We start from the raw sequence: 24,507 nt of genomic DNA on the forward strand, positions 1-24,507 counted from the left end.
AGGCTCCTGGCTATCCATACACTGCACACAGCTTCAGGGATCCAAGTTGTTTAATCTGCTTCATGGCTGGTCACAGTTCCATTAGGAAAGTGTTTGTCATTGAAAAGATACTAATCAGGGCCAGGGGTGGCTTAAAGGATACTCCCTAGAGTTAGTTTGAGGTCTGTTAGAATAATTCCCTGAAATGTCTTTAGTTCTAGAACTGAAGTGGATAACTTTGCACAGTCCTGTTGAGCCAGCCCAGATAGGCTGAGGGTGACCAATGAACCTTAGGTTCACACCTGTGTTTAGTGAGATGAATATTATTCTGACACCATGTTGTGAAATTATATTTTTGAAATGTTTATCATCAAAACTGAGGAAGGCTATTTGCCTTCCTTGAGAAGTCCCCCAAATATACTCAATTTAACTTACAGTTAAGCAGCTCCAGGCTTATATATGCATGGCTGGGTGTGCAGGGAAGCAGGAAACTTGCAGAGGTCTGGCAGGACACGTTTCTCATCTGATTTAACATTTACAGCTGTGTGCTAATACCCACTATAAGGCCCTTTCTAGGGACCCAGAATATCTCCTCCACTAGAAGCTGGGAAGTGTTCTTTCTCTATTCTGTGTCCTGACTACACCAGTCCTTTTCCATATTATTTCCAGACCCAGGTGGCATCTGTCCCTGTTTCTCTGTCCATTCAAAGGTGGCAACTTTATGCCACACAGCTGAGGTCCTCTGATCCCTCAAACAATAGCCCCACATACTTCACACCACTGCTAGTTAAATGCATAAAGCTATTTCAAACAGCAGCAGGGCCAGGTGGTCTCTGCCTTTGGGAAGTCCTTAAATAAGAGTTCATTTATTACTTGCCTGAAAACCAAATCTTAAGTTCTCTGGCAACAAGTGTCAATTTTGAACTTAATGAGATATCATTAAATATTATCAAGGAAGGTTGGGGGACAGGGGCCGTTTCAAGAAAATACTTCGGCATGGAATGAAACAGTGAACAATGAAAATACTGTTGTTTGCAGAGAGAAAATCCAATGAGTATTATGAGATGGACATATATGCCTCTGTCTCTTATATTTTCTTAGCTTGAAATACTGTGGTGCACAGAGATATCTTCACCACCTGGTACATCTCTACTCTGGAACAGAGGGAAAGCACACTTGAGCCATTTTTGCTTAAAAACTTTTTATGCAAACTCCTTTCAGATCAGAACAACTCATAAAACTCACGCTTCTTCCTGTTTTGCTCTGTCAGGAAATTCATAAATGTCTTGTTAAATATCATAGTTAGTATGTTTCCTTTATTTTTCAAGTATTTCTTTGTTAATAAGTTTATAGAATTATGTTCTTTGTATACAGTAACTACTTTTAAGAGGCAGGGGATAAATAAATGAGTGAAAGATCAAACATAATTAGTTAAAAATCTACTTGGCACCATTTCTCATACTCTTGATTCCCCATCCCTTGCTTTCCTTTTTCACTCAGATTCATATCATCAGAAATGCAGGGAAGGTAATGGCATCAGTGGATAGCCAGGTGATACTACTGCCAAGGCTTAGATGCTATCAGATTAATTGTCAACAATATGCCATCTTGACATCCTGCCCCTGGTCCAGCTGGAGGACCTAATTACACAGTCCTTGAGTCCCTTAGATAAAGCAGTCCCCCAATCTCTCTTTTTTTTCCTCTTTTTTAAAAATTTTTCTAATTTTTTGTCCATTTATTTTTATTAGTTGGAGGCTAATTACCTTACAATATTGTAGTGGTTTTTGCCATATATTGACATGAATCAGCCATGGATTTACATGTGTTCCCCATCCCGATCCCCCCTCCCGCCTCCCTCTCCACCTGATCCCTCTGGGTCTTCCCAGTGCACCAGGCCTGAGCACTTGTCTCATGCATCCAACCTGGACTGGTGACCTGTTTCACCCTTGATAATATACATGTTTCGATGCTGTTCTCTCAAAACATCCCACCCTCGCCTTCTCCCACAGAGTCCAAAACTCTGTTCTGTACATCTGTGTCTCTTTTTCTGTTTTGCATATAGGGTTATCGTTACCATCTTTCTAAATTCCATATATATGCATTAGTATACTGTATTGGTCTTTATCTTTCTGGCTTACTTCACTCTGTATAATGGGCTCCAGTTTCATCCATCTCATTAGAACTGATTTGAATGAATTCTTTTTAAAGGCTGAGTAATATTCCATGGTGTATATGTACCACGGCTTCCTTATCCATTCATCTCCTGATGGGCACCTAGGTTGCTTCCATGTCCTGGCTATTATAAACAGTGCTGTGATGAACACTGGGGTGCACGTGTCTCCTTCAGATCCCCCAATCTCTTGATTCAGACAGAACACAGCAACTCTTTGTCCGGGTCTCACTCATATTCTCTTTCTTTTTCTCATTGGCCCCCAACTGCTCTGTTTAGCATCTCCCCTGTCTGTGGACTCATTACAGGTCCCCCCACTTACAGACAGCTTTACATACTAAAAGGAGAAGGTTGGGATCAAAGACACCTGGATTATGGCCTCTGTGTGCCACTTACTGACTGGAATTTGGGATGTTATATTAATCCTTGGGATCTTATTTCCCTCACCTTTAAAATGACAATAGTAAAAGTGCTTCCCTCCTAAGGTAGTTATGAGAACTAAATTAGATAATGCATGAGGTTCCTTGACACACGGTATAGGGGTTTGGTTCAAGATAATGGCTCACATTTACTAAGCACTTAAAACACAACTGCTGAATGGTTTTTTCCCTAGGTTAGCTTATTTAATCCTCACAGCAACTTATGAGGTTGGCACTTTGGTAAATTGCTCAGTGCCTGGAAGAAAGTAAGCTCTCAATAAATGTTAGCTCTTGTTAGATTCACCGTTGCTATCTTGATCAGACAGACAAGAAGGATAGTTAAATGCTGACTCATACCATTTACTACATGCTAGGATTTTTGCATATAGAAGCACTTATATTACACACAAAAAAATTCCACGAGGAAATACTATTTAATCATCATGTATGGAGGAAGCTAAGGTTTCAGTTCAGTTCAGTTGCTCAGTCGTGTCCGACTCTGTGACCCCATGAATCGCAGCATGCCAGGCCTGTCCATCACCAACACCCAGAGTTTACTCAAACTAAGGGCCATTGAGTTAGTGATGCCATCCAGCCATCTCATCCTCTGTCATCCCCTTTTCCTCCTGTCCCCAATCCCTCCCTACATCACGGTCTTTTCCAATGAGTCAACTCTTCACACAAGGTGGCCAAAATACTGGAGTTTCAGCTTCAGCATCTGTCCTTCCAATGAACACCCAGGACTGATCTCCTTTCAGTACAAGGGACTCTCAAGAGTCTTCTCCAACACCACAGTTCAAAATTTTTCAGCGCTCAGCTTTCTTCACAGTCCAATGCTCACATCCATACATGACCACTGGAAAAACCATAGCCTTGACTAAATGGACCTTTGTTGGCAAAGTAATGTCTCTGCTTTTTAACATGCTATCTAGGTTGGTCATAACTTTCCTTCCAAGGAGTAAGCGTCTTTTAATTTCATGACTGCAATCACCATCTGCAGCGATTTTGGAGCCCCCAAAAATAAAGTCAGACACTGTTTCCAGTGTCTCTCCATCTATTCCCATGAAGTGATGGGACCAGATGCCATGATCTTAGTTTTCTGAATGTTGAGCTTTAAGCCAACTTTTTCACTCTCCTCTTTCACTTTCATCAAGAGGCTTTTTAGTTCCTCTTCACTTTCTGCCATAAGGGTGGTGTCATCTGCATAGCTGAGGTTATTAATATTTCTCCCGCAATCTTGATTCCAGCTTGTGCTTCTTCCAGCCCAGTGTTTCTCATGATGTACTCTGCATAGAAGTTAAATAAGAAGGGTGACAATATACAGCCTTGATGTACTCCTTTTCCTATTTGGAACCAGTCTGTTGTTCCATGTCCAGTTCTAACTGTTGCTTCTTGACCTACATACAGGTTTCTCAAGAGGCAGGTCAGGTGGTCTGGTATTCCCATTTCTTTCAGAATTTTCCACAGTTTATTGTGATCCACATAGTCAAAGGCTTTGGCATAGTCAATAAAGCAGAAATAGACGTTTTTCTGGAACTCTCTTGCTTTTTCGATGATCCAGCGGATGTTGGCAGTTTGATCTCTGGTTCCTCTGCCTTTTCTAAATCCTGCTTGAACATCTGGAAGTTCACAGTTCATGTATTGCTGAAGCCTGGCTTGGAGAATTTTGAGCATTACTTTACTAGCATGTGAGATGACTGCAATTGTGCAGTAGTTTGAGCATTCTTTGGGATTGCCTTTCTTTGGGATTGGAATGAAAACTGACCTTTTCCAGTCCTGTGACCACTGCTGAGTTTTCCAAATTTGCTGGCATATTGAGTGCAGCACTTTCACAGCATCATCTTTCAGGATTTGAAATAGCTCAACTGGAATTCCATCACCTCCACTAGCTTTGTTCATAGTGATGCTTCCTAAGGCCCACTTGACTTCACATTCTGGGATGTCTGGCTCTAGGTGAGTGATCCCACCATCCTGATTATCTGGGTCGTGAAGATCTTTTTTGTACAGTCCTTCTGTGTATTCTTGCCACCTTTTCTTAATATCTTCTGCTTCTGTTAGGTCCATACCATTTCTGTCCTTTATCAAACCTATCTTTCCATGAAATGTTCCCTTGGTATCTCTGATTTTCTTGAAGAGATCTCTAGTAATTTCCATTGTTGTTTTCCTCTATTTCTTTGCATTGTTTGCTGAGGAAGGCTTTCTTATCTCTCCTTCCTAAGGTTTAGAAGTTAAATGTTTTGCCAAATACAACTCAGCTAGAAAGTGGCCTAGTTGGAATCTGAATCCCAGCAATCCCATCTGTACTTGAAACCTGCCTCTCCTGTATGTATCACAGTTATCTGCTAAATCTTTATAATCCTCCACCCACCTCAGTGAGGTTCATCACAGGGGGCATCTCCAGCCCCTACCTCTTTTTATTTCCACTCCTATGAGAACCAGGCACTGGGCAATGACAGCAGAACCCAATCATTTGTAGACCACTTCAATCAACTCTGACACATCAATCAATAAAAAGTGAAACTCCCTTTCCAAGAGACTCCAGTGGAACATCTTCCGGTTGTTTATGTTGCTTGGCATGTTCACACTGCTTGCAGCAGCTGCTCTGACAAGTAATCCTCGCCAGGCTGTTTATAGTGACCAGAGCAGACTCTGGAGTCTGGGGACTTACTTCATACAACCGAGTCCCATAGAGGAGACTGTAATCGGGCCAAGAGGTGCCACATCCCAAAGAATAGCTACACGTCTATAAGTCATAAAGAACCAATGAAGACAACAAACTTAATCTGATAAGTTCCAAAAAACAGGTGCAAACACATGGATGTGACAATATATAAGAGGTAGGCAATTTTATTATTATTAGAGAGCTATGACAGTGTCTCTGTTAATTTAAAATTCTTTCCAGTCACTTGTTCAGTTCATTTCAGTTGCTCAGTTGTGTCTGACTCTTTGAGACCCCATGGACTGCAGCAGACCAGGCTTCCCTGTCCATCACCAACTCCCAGAGTTTACTCAAACTCATGTCCATTGCATCACTGATGCCATCCAACCATCTCATCCTCTGTTATCCCCTTTTCCTCCCGCCTTCAATCTTTCCCAGCATCAGGGTCTTTTCCAATGAGTTGGTTCTTTGCATCAGGTGGCCAAAGTATTGGAGTTTAAACTTCAGCATCAGTACTTCCAATGAATATTCAGGACTGATTTCCTTTAGGATTGACTGGTTTGACATCCTTGCAGAGTCTTCTCTCTCAAGAGTCTTCTCCAACATCACAGTTCAAAAGCATCAGTTCTTCAGTGCTCAGCTTTCTTTACAGTCCAACTCTCATATCCATACATGACTACTGGGAAAACCATAGCTTTGATTAGACAGACCTTTGTTGGTAAAGTAATGTCTCTGCTTTTTAACATGCTGTCTAGTTTGGTCATAGCTTTTCTTCCAAGGAGCAAGCATTTTTTAATTTCATGGCTGCAATCAACATCTGCAGTGATTTTGGAGCCAAAAAAAATAAAGTCTGTCACTGTTTCCACTGCTTCCCCATCTATTTGCCATGAAGTGATGGGACCGGATGCCATGATCTTGGTTTTCTGAATGTTGAGTTTTAAGCTAACTTTTTCACTCACTTGTAGATGTTAAAAAATGACTTCCATCTATCCAGTAACAGACCAACTGAATTAGAATCTCTAGTTGTGTGATATCCCATTGTAAGTATATTTAAAATCTATGCAGGTGAATCTACTGTGAAGCAAATTTAAGAATCCCTGATTCAGGGGGTAAAACTTCATCAGGATTTCGACAAGCAGAAGCTGGGATAGAGAGACAGTCAGGGGAAAGCATACAAGCAAAGGAGTAAAGATTGCAGGGTTTGTAAAGAATGGAAGACATATTTGAGGAGGCTTGAGAATCCATGTTAAGCATGAGAGGGAGCAGAGGGAAATGAAGATTCAAAGGCAGAAGCAAATCACAGAGACCGACTGACATCCAAGGGAGTTAGAATCTCATTTTCAAAATATGTAAAATCGTGCTCTTCATACATATATTCTCATGAATATATAATTCATGATATACAATTCATTCTTTCCAAATGGCCAAGATAGCTATGCCTGGATAAAAAGGAACTGCTCAGAGCTTCTGTGTTAATATTGAGAATCACTGACCCCCACCACTGCATCCAAACACAGAGTACACTGCACCCTACAGTAGCAAGGCAGAACTGTCATCTTCTTCAATAAATGTGAAAAGTCAAAGTGTTCAGTTGTGTCCAGCTCTTTGCGACCACATGGACTGCAGCCCACCAGGCTCCTCTGTTCATGGAACTCTCCGGGCAAGAATACTGCAGTGGGCAACCACTGCCTTCCCCAGAGAATCATCCCAATAAATACGAGCTAGTAAATCTGTGTGTGTCCCTCTCTCCTGGAATTATAAATAAGCAAATGAGAGCGAGACGGGGAAACAAGGAGACTGATAAACTCCTCAAGGATGATTCTGTCTCTACAATACCTAAACTAGTCATTTCTTCAACTGTATGATCAGTATACTTTAGGAGAAAGAGGCAATAGGAAATCTTGCAAGGGTGCTGTTCTTTATGACATTACTAACATTGGATGTTTACAGTAACTGATGAAGTCAATACAGCAGGTGTTTTCCTCACATAAGAAAAATGGCATGAAGTGACATGTGACTGTTCCCTTAAAAGCCTCCAACTGCCACATTTTAGATTCCAACATATGCCATCCTTGCTATTGTCTGGGAAGAAAGCATAGCTGATTGCATATACCTAAAACACTTAAAAGAAGACTGTCTTAGAAGCTGCTATTACTTTTAAATGTAAGCATTAGTAGCTGATGTTATTTACAGCTTATTTTATGTACTAATTTTCAGTGCTATTAAGATACGTTATTATGATTCAGAATATTTCAAGTTATAAATCCCCCAAGAACAGAGATCTTATCTTCTTCAAACCCATATTCCCAGAAGGCTTAACACAGTACTGGTATAATGGTTGTTCTAATAAATACTGTTTTCTGAAACAAAAGACACATGATGTTGTGATGTTTAGCATCTTATGTTACTATAGTCTACACAACTAGTTGTGTCAGCCCCAATACAAGATAAACTTGTCCTGATAGAGTTCTATCCATTCCTTCAATCATTGACACATAAGAATTGAATGCCTACATTGTATGTACACGGTAAAGAAATGAATATACAGTGGTCAAATACAGACAAGGTTTCTGCCCTCCAAGAATCTGTACATTTGTGGCAGGAGACAGTTACACATATGCATACGCACAATACGTATGAAAGCAAAAAAAAAAATGCTATAAAAGACATAAAAGAGAGTGATATAATGAAGCAACTACTTCAGATAAAATGGTCAGGGAGAGTCTCCTCAAAAAAGTGGCATTTGAGCTAAGAATTAAATGAAGAAAGAAGTTTACAAATAATACGTACTGGAGAAGGTATTAAGAACAGGGGAACTTCCTACACTTCTGGTGGGAATGTAAATTGGTGGAGCCACGGTAGAATGGGCTTCCCTGGTGTCTCACTGGTTAAGAACCCTCATGGCAATGCAACAGATGTAAGGGACGTGAGTCTGATCCCTGGGTTGGGAAGATCCCCTGGAGGAGGGCATGGCAACCCACTTTAGTGTTCTTGCCTAGAGAATCCCCGTGGACAGAGGAGCCTCGTGGGCCACAGTCCATAAAGTTACAAAGAGTTGGACATGAATGAAGCGACTTAGCATGCAGGCATGCACTGTGGAATGCAGTATGGAGGTTCCTTTGAAAAGTAAAAATAGAAATATCATAGGTTCTAGGTCTAGCAACTAGGTCTAGCAATAGGTCTAGCAACTCCACTCCTGGGTATATATCTGGAAAAACAAAAACTTAAATGTGAAAAGATACATGCATTCAGTGTTCATAGTAGCACCTATTTGCAAAGGGCAAGCCATGGAAACAACCCAAGTGTCCATCAACAAATGATCAGCTTAAGAAGATGTGGTATATATGTGTGTATACACACACACACACACACACACACACACACACACACACATAATGCAATATTACTCAGTCATAAAAAAGGAACAAACTACTGCCTTTTGTAGCAACATGGATGGATGTAGGGAACATTATACTAAGTCATATGTCAGAGAAAGAAAAATAATATATGATATCACTTACATGTATAATCTAAAAACATGATACAAATGAACTTATTTACAAAACAGACCCACAAACATGGAAAACAAACTTTGGGATACCAAAAGGGAAGTGGAAGGAGGGAGGGACAAATAGGAGTATGATATTAACAGATACAAACTACTATACATAGAATAGATAACAAGGATTTGTTGTATAGCACAGAAAATTATGTCCAGTATCTTGTAATAACTTTTAAAGGACTATAATCTGCAAAGAAAAAGAAAATCACTATGCTATACACAGGCTTCCCAGGTGGTGCTAGTGGTAAAGAACCCATCTGCCAATGCAGGAGACATCAAAGATGTGAGTTCGATCCCTGGGTTGGGAAGATCCCCTGGAGGAGGGCATGCTACTCACTCCAGTATTCTTGCCTGGAGAATCCCATGGACAGGGGAGCCTGGCTGGCTACAGTCCATAGGGCTGCAAAGAGTCAGGCATGATTGAAGCAACTTAGCATGCATGCATGCTGTACACATGAAATTAACACAACATTGTAAATCAGCTATATTTCATTTTAAAAACATGCAAGAAAACAGATACTGAATGTTACAGACAGAGAGCATTCCAGACAGTGTTCCAGCAAAGGCCCTAAAACCAGGTGATTTCACTGTCACGTGCAAGACATGAAAAGATCAGAAAGGCTAACATATATAAGAGATAAGCCCAATAAGTGGACAGGGACAATGCCACCTAAAGCCTGGAGGAAAGACCATGCAAAGAGTTAGAAATTTATTTTACATTTACTGGGAAGGCATTAGAAGGATATAACAAGAAAGTGATATGATCAGATTTATACATCTATTATGCCAAGAAATATTCTGAACCAACAGTGCTTTCAATTACCAAAAAAAAAAAAAAAAACCTAAATGATGGTCAGATTCCTGTTCTTAGTCAGACTCATTTACAAAGCTATTTTTAGTGAGGAAATGAAAGGGAATTCAGATGAACAATTATCCAAATTTAAAATGTTACTAATAAAAACAACCCTAGTTTCTTGCCAAAGACTCCAGCTCACCAATGTCTTCCTGTGCAGAGCTGGAATCAGTTCATGGATGAAGAAAGTGCATCCCTGGGGGGGCAGAGCTCTGTTCCCCCAGGCACACCATTCAGCATGGCAGAGAGAAATCAGTAGGTGAGGTGGCTATGACTTCTGTCGTCCTAGCAGGGACATTTATGACAGTGACAGGGCACGACTGATAATTACATCAGAACAGGCATAAAGTGGGATTGTCCCTGGCATTTGGGATGTAGGGTCACCTTTGATGTAGGCTTGTGTCTCTACTTGTACCAAATAAGCTATGAGGCCAGAACCAAGGTGTTACCCTTTCTGTGACTGTATTTCTTTATTGGACAGATGAACTATGGTTGCATTTTCTCATTTACTGAACACCAATTACCAAAGTGTCTCACTGGAGAGACAGAAGAATAACCCTTACTTTATGTTTATAGACTAGTCTAAGAACAATAAACTGAACAATAGAACAGCTACAGAAACATATGCCAGGATAGAAGCTCTAGAGTTAGCAGAGAAAAGGAGGGAGAACTCCTATGAAGACGTCAAAGAACGCTTCATGGCGATCTGGTAAAACCTGAGCTGAAGTTAGGAAAATGAATGGAAATTCATTTTTGAATCAACATGATCAGCTCTGAGTCAGAGCTCTGCTCCATTCCACCCAGAGAGGGTTGGCACATGCAAAGGTGCAGAAGTGTACGACACTATGGCACGTCTTAGGAAGTTATCAGTAGCGTCAACGAGGTGATCTCCGTGGTCTTTCATGAACAAAAAGCTAAGAATTCCATATTTATTAATAGCAAATACAGTTTTTAAAAGTGAAAGTTTTGTTTTTAGCCCCCAAATATAATATCACATATGTCAATATTCTATCTTTCTATCTCCAATAACAACAGCCATTTGATCCATTCCTATTCACATAACATCTATCTAATACAAGTTACACATATGCAGAAGTTCCTGGATGTGTGTAAAGGAATTATATGAAGACCCAGATAAATGTAAAGCTCTCCGTGAAGTTGCAGATCACTGCTCTAACAATAAAATGAATAGGAATGGAGTATGGGGCAGAGTGCTGAGTATGCAGAAACAAATGAACATTTCCATTTTACACACGAGATAACTGAGGTACAGTTTAGATGAGATCTTGCCACATACTTAGTCATGGCAGAGCTGGAATCTGACTGGAGGGAGTCTGGCTCAAGGGTCTATGCCTGCAACAACTACGTTGCATGCCTTTCAACAGTAATACCAAGACTGCAATGGACAAGCTATGTGCTTACTGTTCCCTAATTCATCTCTGCTTCAGAGCTCAACTCAGGGCAGAAGTTGTAAAAACACTGATTGGTTCTTAGCAGCAACCTTTAGGAGGAAAAAAAAAAAAAAGATACGCAGTGAGCAGAGACAATGGATTTTCAAAATCAAATTTCCACTTTCTAATTCAGCATTCTGAACTTTGAGAACCCATGGTCAGAATGCTTGCCCTCTGGGTCAGCTCAAATCAGCATTAAGAATTCAGCTGAGTCCACATGACATGAAATAACTGGATTGGTTAAGGTTCTCATGGAAACAATTACATTCTTGATCAGTTGTTTGGATTTCATGAAAGGTATAAGGTCTTAAAGGTGAAGAACTCCATCTGTTAACTTCCTCTGTTCAGCAAGTAACAGAACCATAAGCAGAAAAGCGATTAAAGGAGACCTTGCAAAGATGATGGCAGCAGTAATAGCAACAATAATAAGGTTAATTTGACTCTATTATATTTGTGCATCAATCCAAAGCTTATAATCTTTAAATATATGGCATCCCATTTAAATCTAATAATATAAATATGTGCATTATTATCCTCATCTTTATATATTCACAGATGAAGGCTCAGAGAGGTGCAGTGACATTTGTAGTACAAGAGCTGAGATTTAAACTGAACTTTCTACGTCCGGTAATATTTCCTTTTCTCCCACAGCTGCATCTCAAACTGCAAAAAATTCTAGCCAGTCATCAAGGTTTCCTTTAGAAAGAACTAAACACCACAAGCCACAGACCCAAGGTTTGTCCTCTGACTGCCCTAGTTTTTGAATAATAGTTCTAAAACTCTACATTGCATAATCCCTGGCCTGCTCCCTGAATTGCAGAGGGAGCAAATTGGAAAACTGATGAGTTTAACCAGTGAGGGGTCATATTTTAACACTGGGAGCTGAATAGACTACCAAAGCAGGCTGCCTTTCCTGCAAAGGTCCAGAGGGATGGAGGGCATGACTGAAAGCTGCTTACCAACACAGGACTCCCCGGACAGTGAATAAGTCCCATCGTCATGGAAACCGCTTCTGCACTCACAGTGGTACCACCCTGGTAGGTTAACGCAGCGGGAATGGTTGTGGCACTCAATGATCCCCTCTGCACATTCATCAATATCTGCCTCAGAGAAAAACACAAGCCCACCATGACATTAATTTCTTTTGACACTAACCTTTTAATAAACACCTAACATACCTAACATGCTCATGTCAACATATTGATTAAAACCGGTCAGTCACCTAAAATGAAAGTTACTGGAAGAACCAAGTCCCACCTTTCCCCCCAGAATCCAAACAAAATGAAAGCTTCATTTTTTGGATGCTCTCTCATGAATTGAACAATGGATGAGAGCTGAAAGTCATGAAGACATTTCTAACTGCATATGCTGAATCACCAGAAACTAAATTGAGGCTGTCTGGCACAGGTCTGTTATTCAGAGAAGATGATTCTTCTCTGAATTGATTCCAAAAGAGTAACTCCAGATATTACTTGGTATTCTTTGAAAATATAAGTGAACAAATAGATCCAGGGACCTCTGTCTTAAACTGTGTTAAGCTACTAATTTTTAGATTTCAGTCTGAGATTTAACATATTTATATGCTCTGTAACTTAGAGAGGAGAATCATAATATGCACTGTTTCCCATATTTATTCAGCTGAAGAGTGCTTTTTCTTTGGATTGTAGCTTATGAAACTAAGTTTTGGGGGAGCACAATTTGGGAAACACTGTTCTATCTCTCTCTACAACTGCTGATACACTTAATGACTTGATTTATGATAGTCAATCAGAGCTACTCATTCTTCAGTCATTCCTCATTAAAGGAAGTATTCTAGGCTCTATTTGCTCTAGAATCTGGCTTCATACAATCAGCAAATGAATGTATCACTCAGATTCTCTAGCCCAAAGACTTGCCTCTGAGCTGAAGGAAAGTGATACCCCTGCAGAAAGATGAGCTGTTGATTGTCATGGTATGCTCAGCTCATCTTATGTAGCCTCTTCAGGTAATTATTTCTTATAATATAGCAATTGCTGGCTGGGAATCTTCCCCTATTTCTCCTGGAAATACCTGTACTACAGCAGTCTTATATAAAAAGAAATTAAATTAATACCAATATATAGCACATGAAAACCACATGATAGAATGAAAACCATAGTCACAGAAAACTAATCAAACTATTCACACAGGCCACAGCCTTGTCTGACCCAATGAAAGTATAAGCCATGCTGTGTAGGGCGACTCAAGATGGACGGGTCATGGTGGAGAGCTCTGACAAGATGTGGTCCATGGGAGAAGGGAATGGCAAACCACTTCAGTATTCTTGCCCTGAGAACCCCATGAACAGTATGAAAAGGCAAAAAGACAGAACAGAAAGATGAACTTCCCAGGTCCAGTGCCCAAAATGTTACTGGAGAAGAGCGAAGAAATAACTCCAAAAAGAATAAGGAGACAGAGCCAAAGCGAAAACAGCACCCAGGTGTGGATGTGATGGTGACGGAAGTGAAGTCCGATGCTGGAAAGAAGAGCACTGAAAAGGAAACTGGAATGTCTGGTCCATGAATCAAGGCAAACTGGAAGTGGTCAAACAGGAGATGGCAAGAGTAAACATAGACATTTTAGGAATCAGTAAACGAAAATGGATTGGAATGAGTGACTTTAATTCAGATGACCATTATATCTACGACTGTGGGCAAGAATCCCTTAGAAGAAATGAAGTCACCCTCATAGTCAACAAGAGTCTAAAATGCAGTACTTGGCTGTAATCTCAAAAATGACAGAGTGATCTCTGTTTGATTCCAAGGCAAACCATTCAATATCATAGTAATCCAAACCTATACCCCCAATCAGTAATGCTGAAGAGGCTGAAGTTGAACAGTTCTATGAAGACCTACAAGACCTTCTAGAACTAACACCCAAAAAAGACATCCTTTTCATTATAGGGGACTGGAACTCAAAAGTAGAAAGTCAAGAGATACCTGGAGTAACAGGCAAGTTTGGCCTCAGAGTGCAAACTGAAGCAGAGCAAAGGCTAACAGAGTTTTGCCAAGAGAATGCACTGGTCATAGCAAACACCCCCTTTCCACAAAACAAGAGACAACACTACAGATGAACATCACCAGATGGTAAATACTGAAATCAGATTGATTATATTCTTTGCAGCCAAAGATGGAGAAGCTCTATAAAGTCAGCAAAAACAAAACGGGGAGCTGACTGTGACTCAGGTCATGAACTCCTTATTGCCAAATTCAGACTTAAATTGAAGAAAGTAGGGAAAATTACCAGACCATTCAGATATGACCTAAATCAAATCCATTACAATTATACAGTGGAAGTAACAGATAGATTCAAGGGATTAGACCTGATAGACAGAGTGCCCGAGAAACTATGGGTGGAGGTTCATGGCACTGTACAGGAGGGAGTGATCAAGATAATCTCCAAGAAAAAGAAATGCAAAAAGGCAAAATGGTTGTCTGAGGAGGCCTTACAAATAACTGAGAAAAGAGAAGCGAAAGACAAAGGAGAAAAGGAAATATATAAGCATCTAAATGCAGAGTTCCAAAAAATAGCAAGGAGAGATAAGAAAGCCTTCCTCAGTGATCAGTGCAAAGAAATAGAGGAAAACAATAGAAAGGGAAAGACTAGAGACCTCTTCAAGAAAATTAGAGATACCAAGGGAACATGTCATGCAAAGATATGGCAAATAAAGGACAGAAATCATAAGGACCTAACAGAAGCAGAAGATATTAAGAAGAGGTGGCAAGAATACACAGAACTGTACAAAAAAGATCTTTATGACCCAGATAAGCACAATGGTGTCATCACACACCTAGAGCCAGACATCCTGGAATGTTAAGACAAGTGGGCCTTAGGAAGCATCACTACAAACAAAGCTAGTGGAGGTGACGGAATTCCAGTTGAACTATTTAATATCCTGAAAGATGATGCTGTGAACATGCTGCACTCAATATGCCAGCAAATTTGGAAAACTCAGAGGTGTCCACAGGACTGGAAAAGGTCAGGTTTCATTCCAATCCCAAAGAAAGGCAATCCCAAAGAATGCTCAAACTACGGAACAATTGCACTCATCTCACACGCAAATTAGAGCTCAAAATCCTCCTACTCAGGCTTCAACAGTACATGAACTGTGAACTTCCAGATGTTCAAGCAGGATTTAGAAAATGCAGAGGAACCACAGATCAAATTGACAACATCCGTTGGATCTTCAAAAAAAGCAAGAGATTTCCAGAAAAACACCTACTTCTGCTTTATTGGCTATGCCAAAGCCTTTGAATGTGTGGATCACAATAAACTATGGAAAGTTCTTAGAGTTGGGAATACCAGACTCCCTAACCTACCTCCTGAGAAATCTGTATACAGGTCAGGAAGCAACAGTTAGAACTGGACATGGAACAACAGACTGGTTCCAAAGAAGAAAAGGATTAAGTCAAGGCTGTATATTGTCACTCTGCTTATTTAACTTATATGCAGAGTACATCATGAGAAACACTGGGCTGGAGGAAGCACAAGCTGGAATCAAGATTGCTGGGAGAAATAACAATAGCCTCAGATATATAGATGACACCACCCTTATGGCAGAAAGCAAAGAAGAACTAAAGAGCCTCTTGATGAAAGTGAAAGAATACTTAAAAAGTTGTTTAAGCTCAACATTCAGAAAACCAAGATCATGGCATCTGTTCCCATCACTTCATGATAAATGGGGAAACATTGCAAACAGTGTCAGACTTTATTTTTTTGGGCTCCAAAATCACTGCAGATGGTGACTACAGCTATGAAATTAAAAGATGCTTGCTCCTTGGAAGAAAAGCTATGACCAACGCAGATAGCATATTCAAAAGCAGAGACATTACTTTGCCAACAAAAGTCTGTCTAGTCAAAGCTATCGTATTTCAAGTAGTCATGTATGGATGTGAGAGCTGGACCATAAAGAAAGCTGAGCACCAAAGAACTGATGCTTTTGAACTGTGGTGTTGGAGAAGATTCTTGAGCGTCCCTTTGACTGCAAGGAGACAAAACCAGTCAATTCTAAAGGAAATCAGTCCTGAATATTCATTGGAAGGACTGATGCTGAAGTTGAAACTCCAATACTTTGGTCACCTGATGTGAAGAACTGACTCATTGGAAAAGACCCTTATCCTGAGAAAGATTAAAGGCAGGAGGAGAAGTGGATGACAGAGGATGAGATGGTTGGATGGTATCACCGACTCAATGGACATGCATTTGAGCAAGCTTCGGGTGTTGGTGATGGACAGGGAGGCCTGGTGTGCAGCATTCCATGGATCATAAAGAGTTAGACACGACTGAGTGACTGAAATGAACAGCACATGGGCTTCCCTGATGGCTTAGCGGTAAAGAATCCACCTGTAATGCAGTAGCCACGGGTTCAATCCCTCGGTGGGTAAGATTCATTGGAGGAGGGCATGGCAACCCTTTCCAGCTTGCTCACCTGGAGAAAGCCCCATGGACAGAGAAGCCGGGAGGGCTATAGTCCCTAGGGTCACAAAGAGTCGGACAGGACTGAAGCAGCTTAGCACACATGTGCATAACACATGACGGATACAGCGCACTTCGGAGTCCTGTTCCGCATGCCTTGCTATTGGCATCAGTTCAGAGGCAATCAGCGACCTGTGGTACTATGTCCCTGAAAAGTCCTGAGTTGTGTACAAGGCTGTGAATTTAGTCTGAAAACTGCCATTCTTATCCCATGGCAGTCGAGTCAAGTACAAAGAGGAACAATGTAGTTCTCTGTTCCAGACAGCTCCATCTTGGTCTTTTCCTGCCAACTACCGTCTTATTCCTTCATGGCTGGGTCATTCGCTTCATGCTGTCCTTTGGCCTAACACATCCCTTAGGTGTCTAAACACAATCAGCCCTCAGGATCAAGTGCTTCTGTGCGCCTTCAGCCATTGCAGTTAGGTTGTGTGTGCATTTAGTATACATCTTGGACAAACAGGTTTTCAACAGCTATGTTCTCATTTCTGAAATTTTATAGCTGTGTGGTTCAGTGGGACACACCTTGGATGATTAAAATGTTCCAAAGTTTTAACAGAGCAGGGACCTGAGGCTATGTCTCACAGAGGGGAAGGACTGGCCCTAAGTTAAGAAGTCAGTTTGGCTACTTCTAAATGCAGGTCACCAAGAGGAACAGACATAAATGTAAGACTGATTTTCAGAGATCCCACCTCTATGTGAGGCTGAAAGATAAGTCTCTGTAACAAAGTAGTAACACATTCTGCCTCAGGCATTTATTTCCAAAGCTTCCAGAAAGGACTCATGATCCCCACAGACCCTGCCACTTCTAGACTAAGGACAATATTTAGGTAACAACCACAGTTAATGTGTCAAGAAACCAGGAAATACAAAAACAAAAGCTTCCCGAATAACCAAAACCATCACATGGTCTGGTTGGTCTCAGGGTCATCTGCTGCCCCCTTCACTCTCAAAACCAACCCAGTGTGGAGGTTAAATTGTCTGAACATCTTACAAATAATTCCCCTGCCCTCAATTAATTAGCAGTTTCTAGGAGGAGCAGGAGTAGTGAAAGATGTGAAATTTTTTTTTATTTTTCAATTCACAGATGTTTTTATTTCCAAACTGAAGTAAGAAAGGCTAGCAGAAGCTTCCAGCTGGGTAGAAGCTATCTGTGTAGCATAGAGAACTCTTACAGGGAGTGAAGACAGCCAGACAATTTATACATCTACGGTTACTTTACAGGCACTAGGGAATCCCTGGCTTATAGTGAAAATTAGGAAAGTAGTCGAGGCATCCCTTGCCTGGGAGCTGCACTGACCACAGCAGTTTCTGGGGGCTCACTGGGAATAATCAAGGCTCAAGACAGACCAGCACCTGGAAACAGGCTGCACCTTTCTATTCTGTGGGTCAGGTCTACGACTGAAGCTAACAGTTTCATTTTATTTGATACCAGGCTGCACTTGAGAGGCGCTCATAGTTTCATTGTGTTCACAAAACTATTTCTTCTATGTAGTCACAGTAGTATTAAAAGCAACCACAACAAACCCAAATACAGAAAATACTTGGAAGCTTTTCAGTGATACTGCGGGGACTTAAAAAATGGTAAACAGCTTGCGGCTGCCTTTGTCCTAAGAGATTTGTTTCTACCAGTCAGCACTTGCTACAGGCAAACAAACAAGACAGATGCTCTGGGAATGGGGTCTCTGTGAGTTCACTATGGAATCCGGCTCCCTGTCTTAAGGAATTCTGATAAATTAGTGTGCCTGGCTGCATCAGCCAATGTCAGCCATCCCAAAGGAAACAGACAAACAAAACATTCACTTTTCCTTCCTATAACAAATCCTAGGGCTTTGTTTAAATCTCAATTTAATCCAGCACAGACCTGAAAATGGTGGAGAGATGTTGGAGGATACTTGAGCATGGAACCTATAGTATTCATTTCTGTATTCAGTGTCTGCTACATAATAACTCACGGCAAATAGGTTGGGAAAGAACAGAAACAGTGGCAGATTTTATTTTCTTGGGCTCCAAAATCATTGCAGATGGTGACTGCAGCCATGAAATTAAAAGATGCTTGCTCCTTGGAAGAAAAGCTATGACAAACCTAGACAGTGTATTAAAACGCAGAGACATCACTTTGCTGACAAAGATCCAATACATAGTCAAAGATAAAGTTTTTCCAGCAGTCATGTACTGATGTGAGAGTTGGACCATAAGGAAGGCTGAGCGCTGAAGAACTGATGCTTTTGAACTGTGATGTTGGAGAAGACTCTTCAGAGTCCCTTGGACTGCAAGGAGATCAAACCAGTCCATCCTAAAGGAAATCAATCCTGAATATTCATTGGAAGGACTGATGCTGAAGCTGAAGCTCTAATACTTTGGCCACCTGATGTGAAAAGCCAACTCACTGGCAAAGACCCTGATGCTGGAAAAGATTGAGGGCAGGAGGAGAAGAGGGCAAGAGAATGAGATGGTTGGATGGCATCACCGAATCAATGGACATGAGTCTGAGCAAACTCCAGCAGACAGTGATGGACAGGGAAGCCTGGAGTTCTGCAGTCCATGGGGTCGCAAAGAGTTGGACACAACTTAGTGACTGAACAACAACATGATAATTCACACAAGAGCCAAGGTCACACAATTGACAACTGGTGAGACCAAGTTCAGAATGAGCTAGAATCCATATCTGTCACTCTTCTATCACATCATGCCATTGACAAATGGAGAAAGAATGATTTATACGAAGACAATACATTTATTCAATTCTCTAAATATCCACTGAAATGAAAATATGAGTCAAGGATGATATTTGTGTTGTAGCAGATGCAAAAATGAAGAGAACGTGATCCATGAAATCCAGGAACTTGATCAGGAAATAATACATGCTCATCTTCCAAACCCCAGCTGATACCACCTTCTCCAACTCCTCCAGACATACAGCGCCTATCTCCCTTAGTGATTCAATGTATACACACATATATTTAAACACAGCAGTATTTCCCATTTTGTGTACATCACTGAAATGCAGTTTCTAAGAACTGAGACATCTTTAGTGACATTTCATGTGATTATAAGGGACTGTCAAGTAGTTTGCAGGTAACCAATACAAGTTTGTAGGAATGAATGAATGGATGAAAGAGATTCAAAGAACCACAAGAGATCCTGCTGTTTGCAAATCATAGAGATACAAAGTCAATTTGCAAAACTAAATATTATGGGGCTAGTTTAATCTTTATATATTATTTACCTCTAAAAGACAAAATGTAGTTTCTTTTTGTTTGGTTGGTTGGTTTGGTTTGATTTGTTTAAGACTTTGCTTCTGAATTTTCAGAGATTTTTTAAGGCAGCACAACAAGCAACAAAAGACACACAGGTAAAGTTGTCTTCAATCAAGAGTCTTATTTGTGCCTTGAGTTTTTAATTTACCATGATGGCTCCCCAAGGTTTTTTCATAGGATGTATCCTAAGCAACACATTTAATCCTATTTTGAATGTACAGTGAATTTGCTATCAAAAGTCACTGACAAACACCTCCTTGCATTCTTGCAAAATTCTAGTTTCTTCAGTTGGCTCAATCTCTTCCCTCAGCTGATCTCCTCTCTCTTAGATTTCATATGAATTAGCTGAAGTTCACAGTGAAATAGTGGTTCCAGCTGCAGCTGGATTATAACTTTTCTACAGGTTTGTATGTTGAGTCACAAGGGAAAACTTGATGCTTTTGCTTATTGAACAGTTTATTGACCATACTTGTATGAAGCTGTATCCCACCCTATGATAAAGAGATGAAAAGATAAAACCTCTTCACACCAGACATGTAGAGTCTATCAGGACAACTAGAATGTAAACGTATAACCATGGTTGAGAGCATTGGCTTTGGACACAAATATGGCTTCAAACTCCTGTTCACCAACACACTAATGTATTGTTTAGATTTTTTTTCCAAATCTTTGCTTTCTCACCTGTAGATCAGGGATAACAAAATTAAACTTCATAGAAATGAACAAACAAGACCCTTAAGCAGAATCTATTGTGTCTCCTGTTGAATAGGTTATTGATGTTGACATCTATATTTCTGCTTAAAAATAGAAGACAGAAAACAGTTAATATTAACTTTTAATCAGATAGTTGGTGAGGACTGAGATGATTTCTGGATCTTTAAAAGTGTTCATTTGTATCCTGAGACAGTTGTAATGTTGCAAAACATTCAGGAATAGAATCTGTGACTCTGTAATATGGGTGTGTGCATGCATGCTAAGTTGCTTCAATTGTGTCTGACTCTGCATTCTCACGGACTATAGCCTGCCAGCCTCTTCTATCCATGGGATTTTCCAGGCAAGAACACTGTAGTGGGCTGCCATGCCCTCCTCAGGGGATCTTCCCAACCCAGGGATTGAACCTGTGTCTCTTACATCTCTGACATTTTGCAGGTGGGTACTTTAGCAGTAGTGCCAACTGGGCAGCCCAAATCTATAATATACATCCCATAAAGCTGGATTCTCTCCAAATGGCATGAGTTTAAGGAAGTGGAAGTTATACCATTAAAGTGCTCAAATATAGTGAATGCAAACCTGATTATTATTGAATATTTGCTGAATTCTAGGATTTACTGAGCATAGCATATCTCAGAATACATGAGGGAAACTAAAAAGACAAATAAAAAAGCGAGGCTCAAAACTACATGGACGTATTAGCTCACACCAGTCAGAAAGGCTATCCTTAAGAAGTCAGCAAATGTTAAATGCTGAAAAGAGTGTGGAGAAAAGGGGACCCTCCCGCACTCTCGATGGGAATGTAAATTGGTCCAGCCACTGTGGAGAACAGTCTGGAGATTCCTTATAAGACTCAAAACAGAGCTGTCATAATATCCAGCAAGCCCACTTCTGGGCATATATCTGGAAAAAGTCCTAATTCAAAAAGATACAAGCACCCCAATGTCCATAGCAGCACTATTTGTAAGTGCTATAAATAGCCAAGACATGGAAACAAACTAAGTATCTATTAACATGGATAAATGGATAAAGATGTGGTACATATATACAATGAAAGTCTACTCAGCCATAAAAAAAGAATGAGATAATGTCATTTACAGCAACACAGATGAACCTAGAGAAAATCATACTAAGTGAAGTGAGTCAGAAAAAGACAAATACATGATATCACTTACGTATGGAATCTAAAAAAAATTATACAAATGAGCTTATTTACAAAATAGAAACAGACTCACAGACACAGAAAACAAACATGATTAGTAAAGAGGAAGTGGGGGTGAGGGAGAAATTAGCTCAGGATTAACAGATACACACAACTATATACAAAACATATATACAAAACATATATATAAGACAGATAAATGACAAAGACCTATGTATAGCACAGGGGATTGTATTCAATATCTTATAATATTGATAATGGAATATTGTAATCTTGTAATATTGTAATGGAAAAGCATCTGAAATACACATACACACACATGTGTATATGTGTGTGTGTGTGCACCTGTATGTATGTATACACACTGAATCACTTTTCAGTACACCAAAAACTAACACAACATTATAAACCAACTATATTTTAATAAAAAGTTAAAAATAAAAAGAGGCTCTACAGTAGGAACAGGCTAGCTCTTCCATATTTTCTCCTGCTTCGGCTCCCGAGCGTGCATTCCAAGCACTCCTATTCCAAGCATGTATTCCAAGATGCCATATGACTAAGCTCCAGCTCTGAAGTTAGAAAAAATGTAATTCCAGTATGGCCCCCAACATGTCTCCTATGAACCTCCATGCTATCTGCACCTTCTCCCTGGAGGCTGATGTACCGGGAAACTTGGAAGCCACATGTTGACAACGGCAGACCCTTGGTCTGCCTGGTTCCCTGCATGACTGGGCAGAGCAGAGTCCTTCCAGAGACCTGAAACTGTGAGGGACTCCTCATGTGAGCAGAGATGTGTTTCTGTCTCATTGAGCCAGTTCACAGGTTGGAGCTGCTTTATTGCTACGGCCAGCTTTTCCTGTTTTCATTGACCCATTTACATATTAAGGGGAAAGGCTGTGCTCAGGTCAGAATCATGTACACACAGTTTCTAAAAGCGAAAACAAGCAAACAAGACAAAAAACTTCAGCACCAATGAAGATTATACAGGCAGGTAAAAAAAGTGGTTTTGTGTTGAAAACCAAGAATCAAGATAATGTGCAAATGGGACAAAGCTTTGTAGTCAGATAACCTGAGTTGGAATCCTGGCTCTGTGACTTCCTCAGTACAAAACTCTGAGCAGGTTATTTACCTTTTTTCAGCTTTCAGTTTCCTTAGCTCTAAAGGAGAGGCTATTACTTAGCTCACATTGTTGTTTTAAGGATTGAATGAGATCAATGGAAAGCTACTCTACCAAGCTAGGCAGGCACTCATTATGTTTGCAATCATTAACATTCTCTAATTTCTAATCCCCACTTGGGCACAGAGGAGCTATGTGTCCAGGCCAAGACAGTCCAAGTCTCAGGATTCTATTGCTTTCATGTGCAAGGCAAGGCCTGCGCCGTCACACACTTTGGTCCTCTTCCAGCTTGAACTCCCTATAAGATGGCAGATCTGGGCTTTGGGCTTATTTTTTCATCTGCTGCTTACCAGCCGAATGGTGCTATCGAGTTTAAGCAATCTCTCTGTATCCCAGTTTCTTCATTAGTCAACTTGCAATAGCAAAAATAAATGTTTTGTCTACCTCACAAACGAAGCTTCAATAAGGCAAGAACAACCTCCGGAAGTCAATTAACTGCTACACTGAATATATGGTGACATCACTATTACTGTCTCTTCTTTGTAAGTCCTGATTAGCAGTAGTTTTGGTCCATTAAACTGAAAGGTGTCTGCTATTAATGATAGCATCAGTGGTACTGGTAATATGATTCTTCTCCACCTTTTGTAAATCTCTTTTTTACTGAATTGGCACAAGAAAATCAGTCTCTTCCTGGTTGGACCCTCCTATTTTACCTCCAAAGTTTTTCTTTTTATTTGATTATTCTCTGCACAAATCATTCCTAAATTCATCCAGAAAAAATCAATTTATCCCATTTCAACTTTCCTCTCTAATCTGGAAGGTTTCTGATTCACAGCTCTATAATGTGACTGCTAACAAAAGTTAATATACACATTTACTGTAGTCTATGAATTAGCTAATCTCAGAGGTCTCTTCATTTCAAACTTATCCTCCCCAAAACGTTATACACCATGTATCTTTCTATGTCTCAATCTCATTTTCCTCCCCAATACTCCACCCTAGCTCTCATTCCTCATGATCAATGGATAAAACGTCAAAGTTCTTCTAAAGGCTTATGAAACCCCACATGATCGGCCTGCTCTTATCTCTTTGAATTCATCAAACACTGTTCCCTTTGCTTATACTGGCAAGACAGCCATAATGACTTCCCAGGTACTACTCAGGCACATCAGTCATGTTCCAGCCACCGCATGTGTCGTCCACATATGCTGTTCCTCTGTCTAGAATGTTCTCTCAGATATTTCCATGGCTTAATCTCTCAATCTCCAAGTCTGTACAAAAGAATAACCACATTCTCAGCAAGCCCTTGCCTGGCCCCGGCACCTGAAATTACAACGATACCTACATATTCCCTATCCTCTCTCACTGGGTTTTTCTCTTTTGTCCTTACTGCCACCTAACATACTTTGTACTTTACATGCACACCTATATAAACATACTTTATATGCATGTCTTATGTCTGTCTGTCTTCTCCTAACCACATTGGAAGCCCCATGAGGTGACATGACAGAACAGGACCTGGAATTCAGTGGGCGTGAAAGGAATATTTGCTGGTGAAGCAAAGACAGAGGAAGGGAAGGAAGAGTCACTGAAAATTCTTCCTTTTACATGATTGAAAAATCTGCTCTGCATTCATTCTCCACATTTGTTGTGCATACCATGCCCCGATTCCTT

At 40.4% G+C, this 24,507-nt stretch overlaps 1 protein-coding gene across 2 annotated transcripts in view; it reads right to left on the reverse strand.

Annotated features, from left to right (window-relative positions):
• Window positions 1–24,507, reverse strand: part of NELL1 (neural EGFL like 1) — a 1,003,663-nt gene that overhangs the window by 55,661 nt on the left and 923,495 nt on the right. The window contains exon 16 of one of the 2 annotated variants that reach the window (XM_070457286.1): window positions 12,053–12,193. The exons of the other annotated variant lie outside the window; for it this stretch is intronic. Within the exon in view, the coding sequence (XP_070313387.1) occupies window positions 12,053–12,193 (141 nt within the window). The remainder of the gene's footprint in view (window positions 1–12,052; window positions 12,194–24,507) is intronic. 2 annotated transcript variants of the gene reach the window in all.

Source organism: Odocoileus virginianus, chromosome 28 (genome assembly GCF_023699985.2).
Source record: "Odocoileus virginianus isolate 20LAN1187 ecotype Illinois chromosome 28, Ovbor_1.2, whole genome shotgun sequence".
Classification (NCBI taxonomy): domain Eukaryota; kingdom Metazoa; phylum Chordata; class Mammalia; order Artiodactyla; family Cervidae; genus Odocoileus; species Odocoileus virginianus.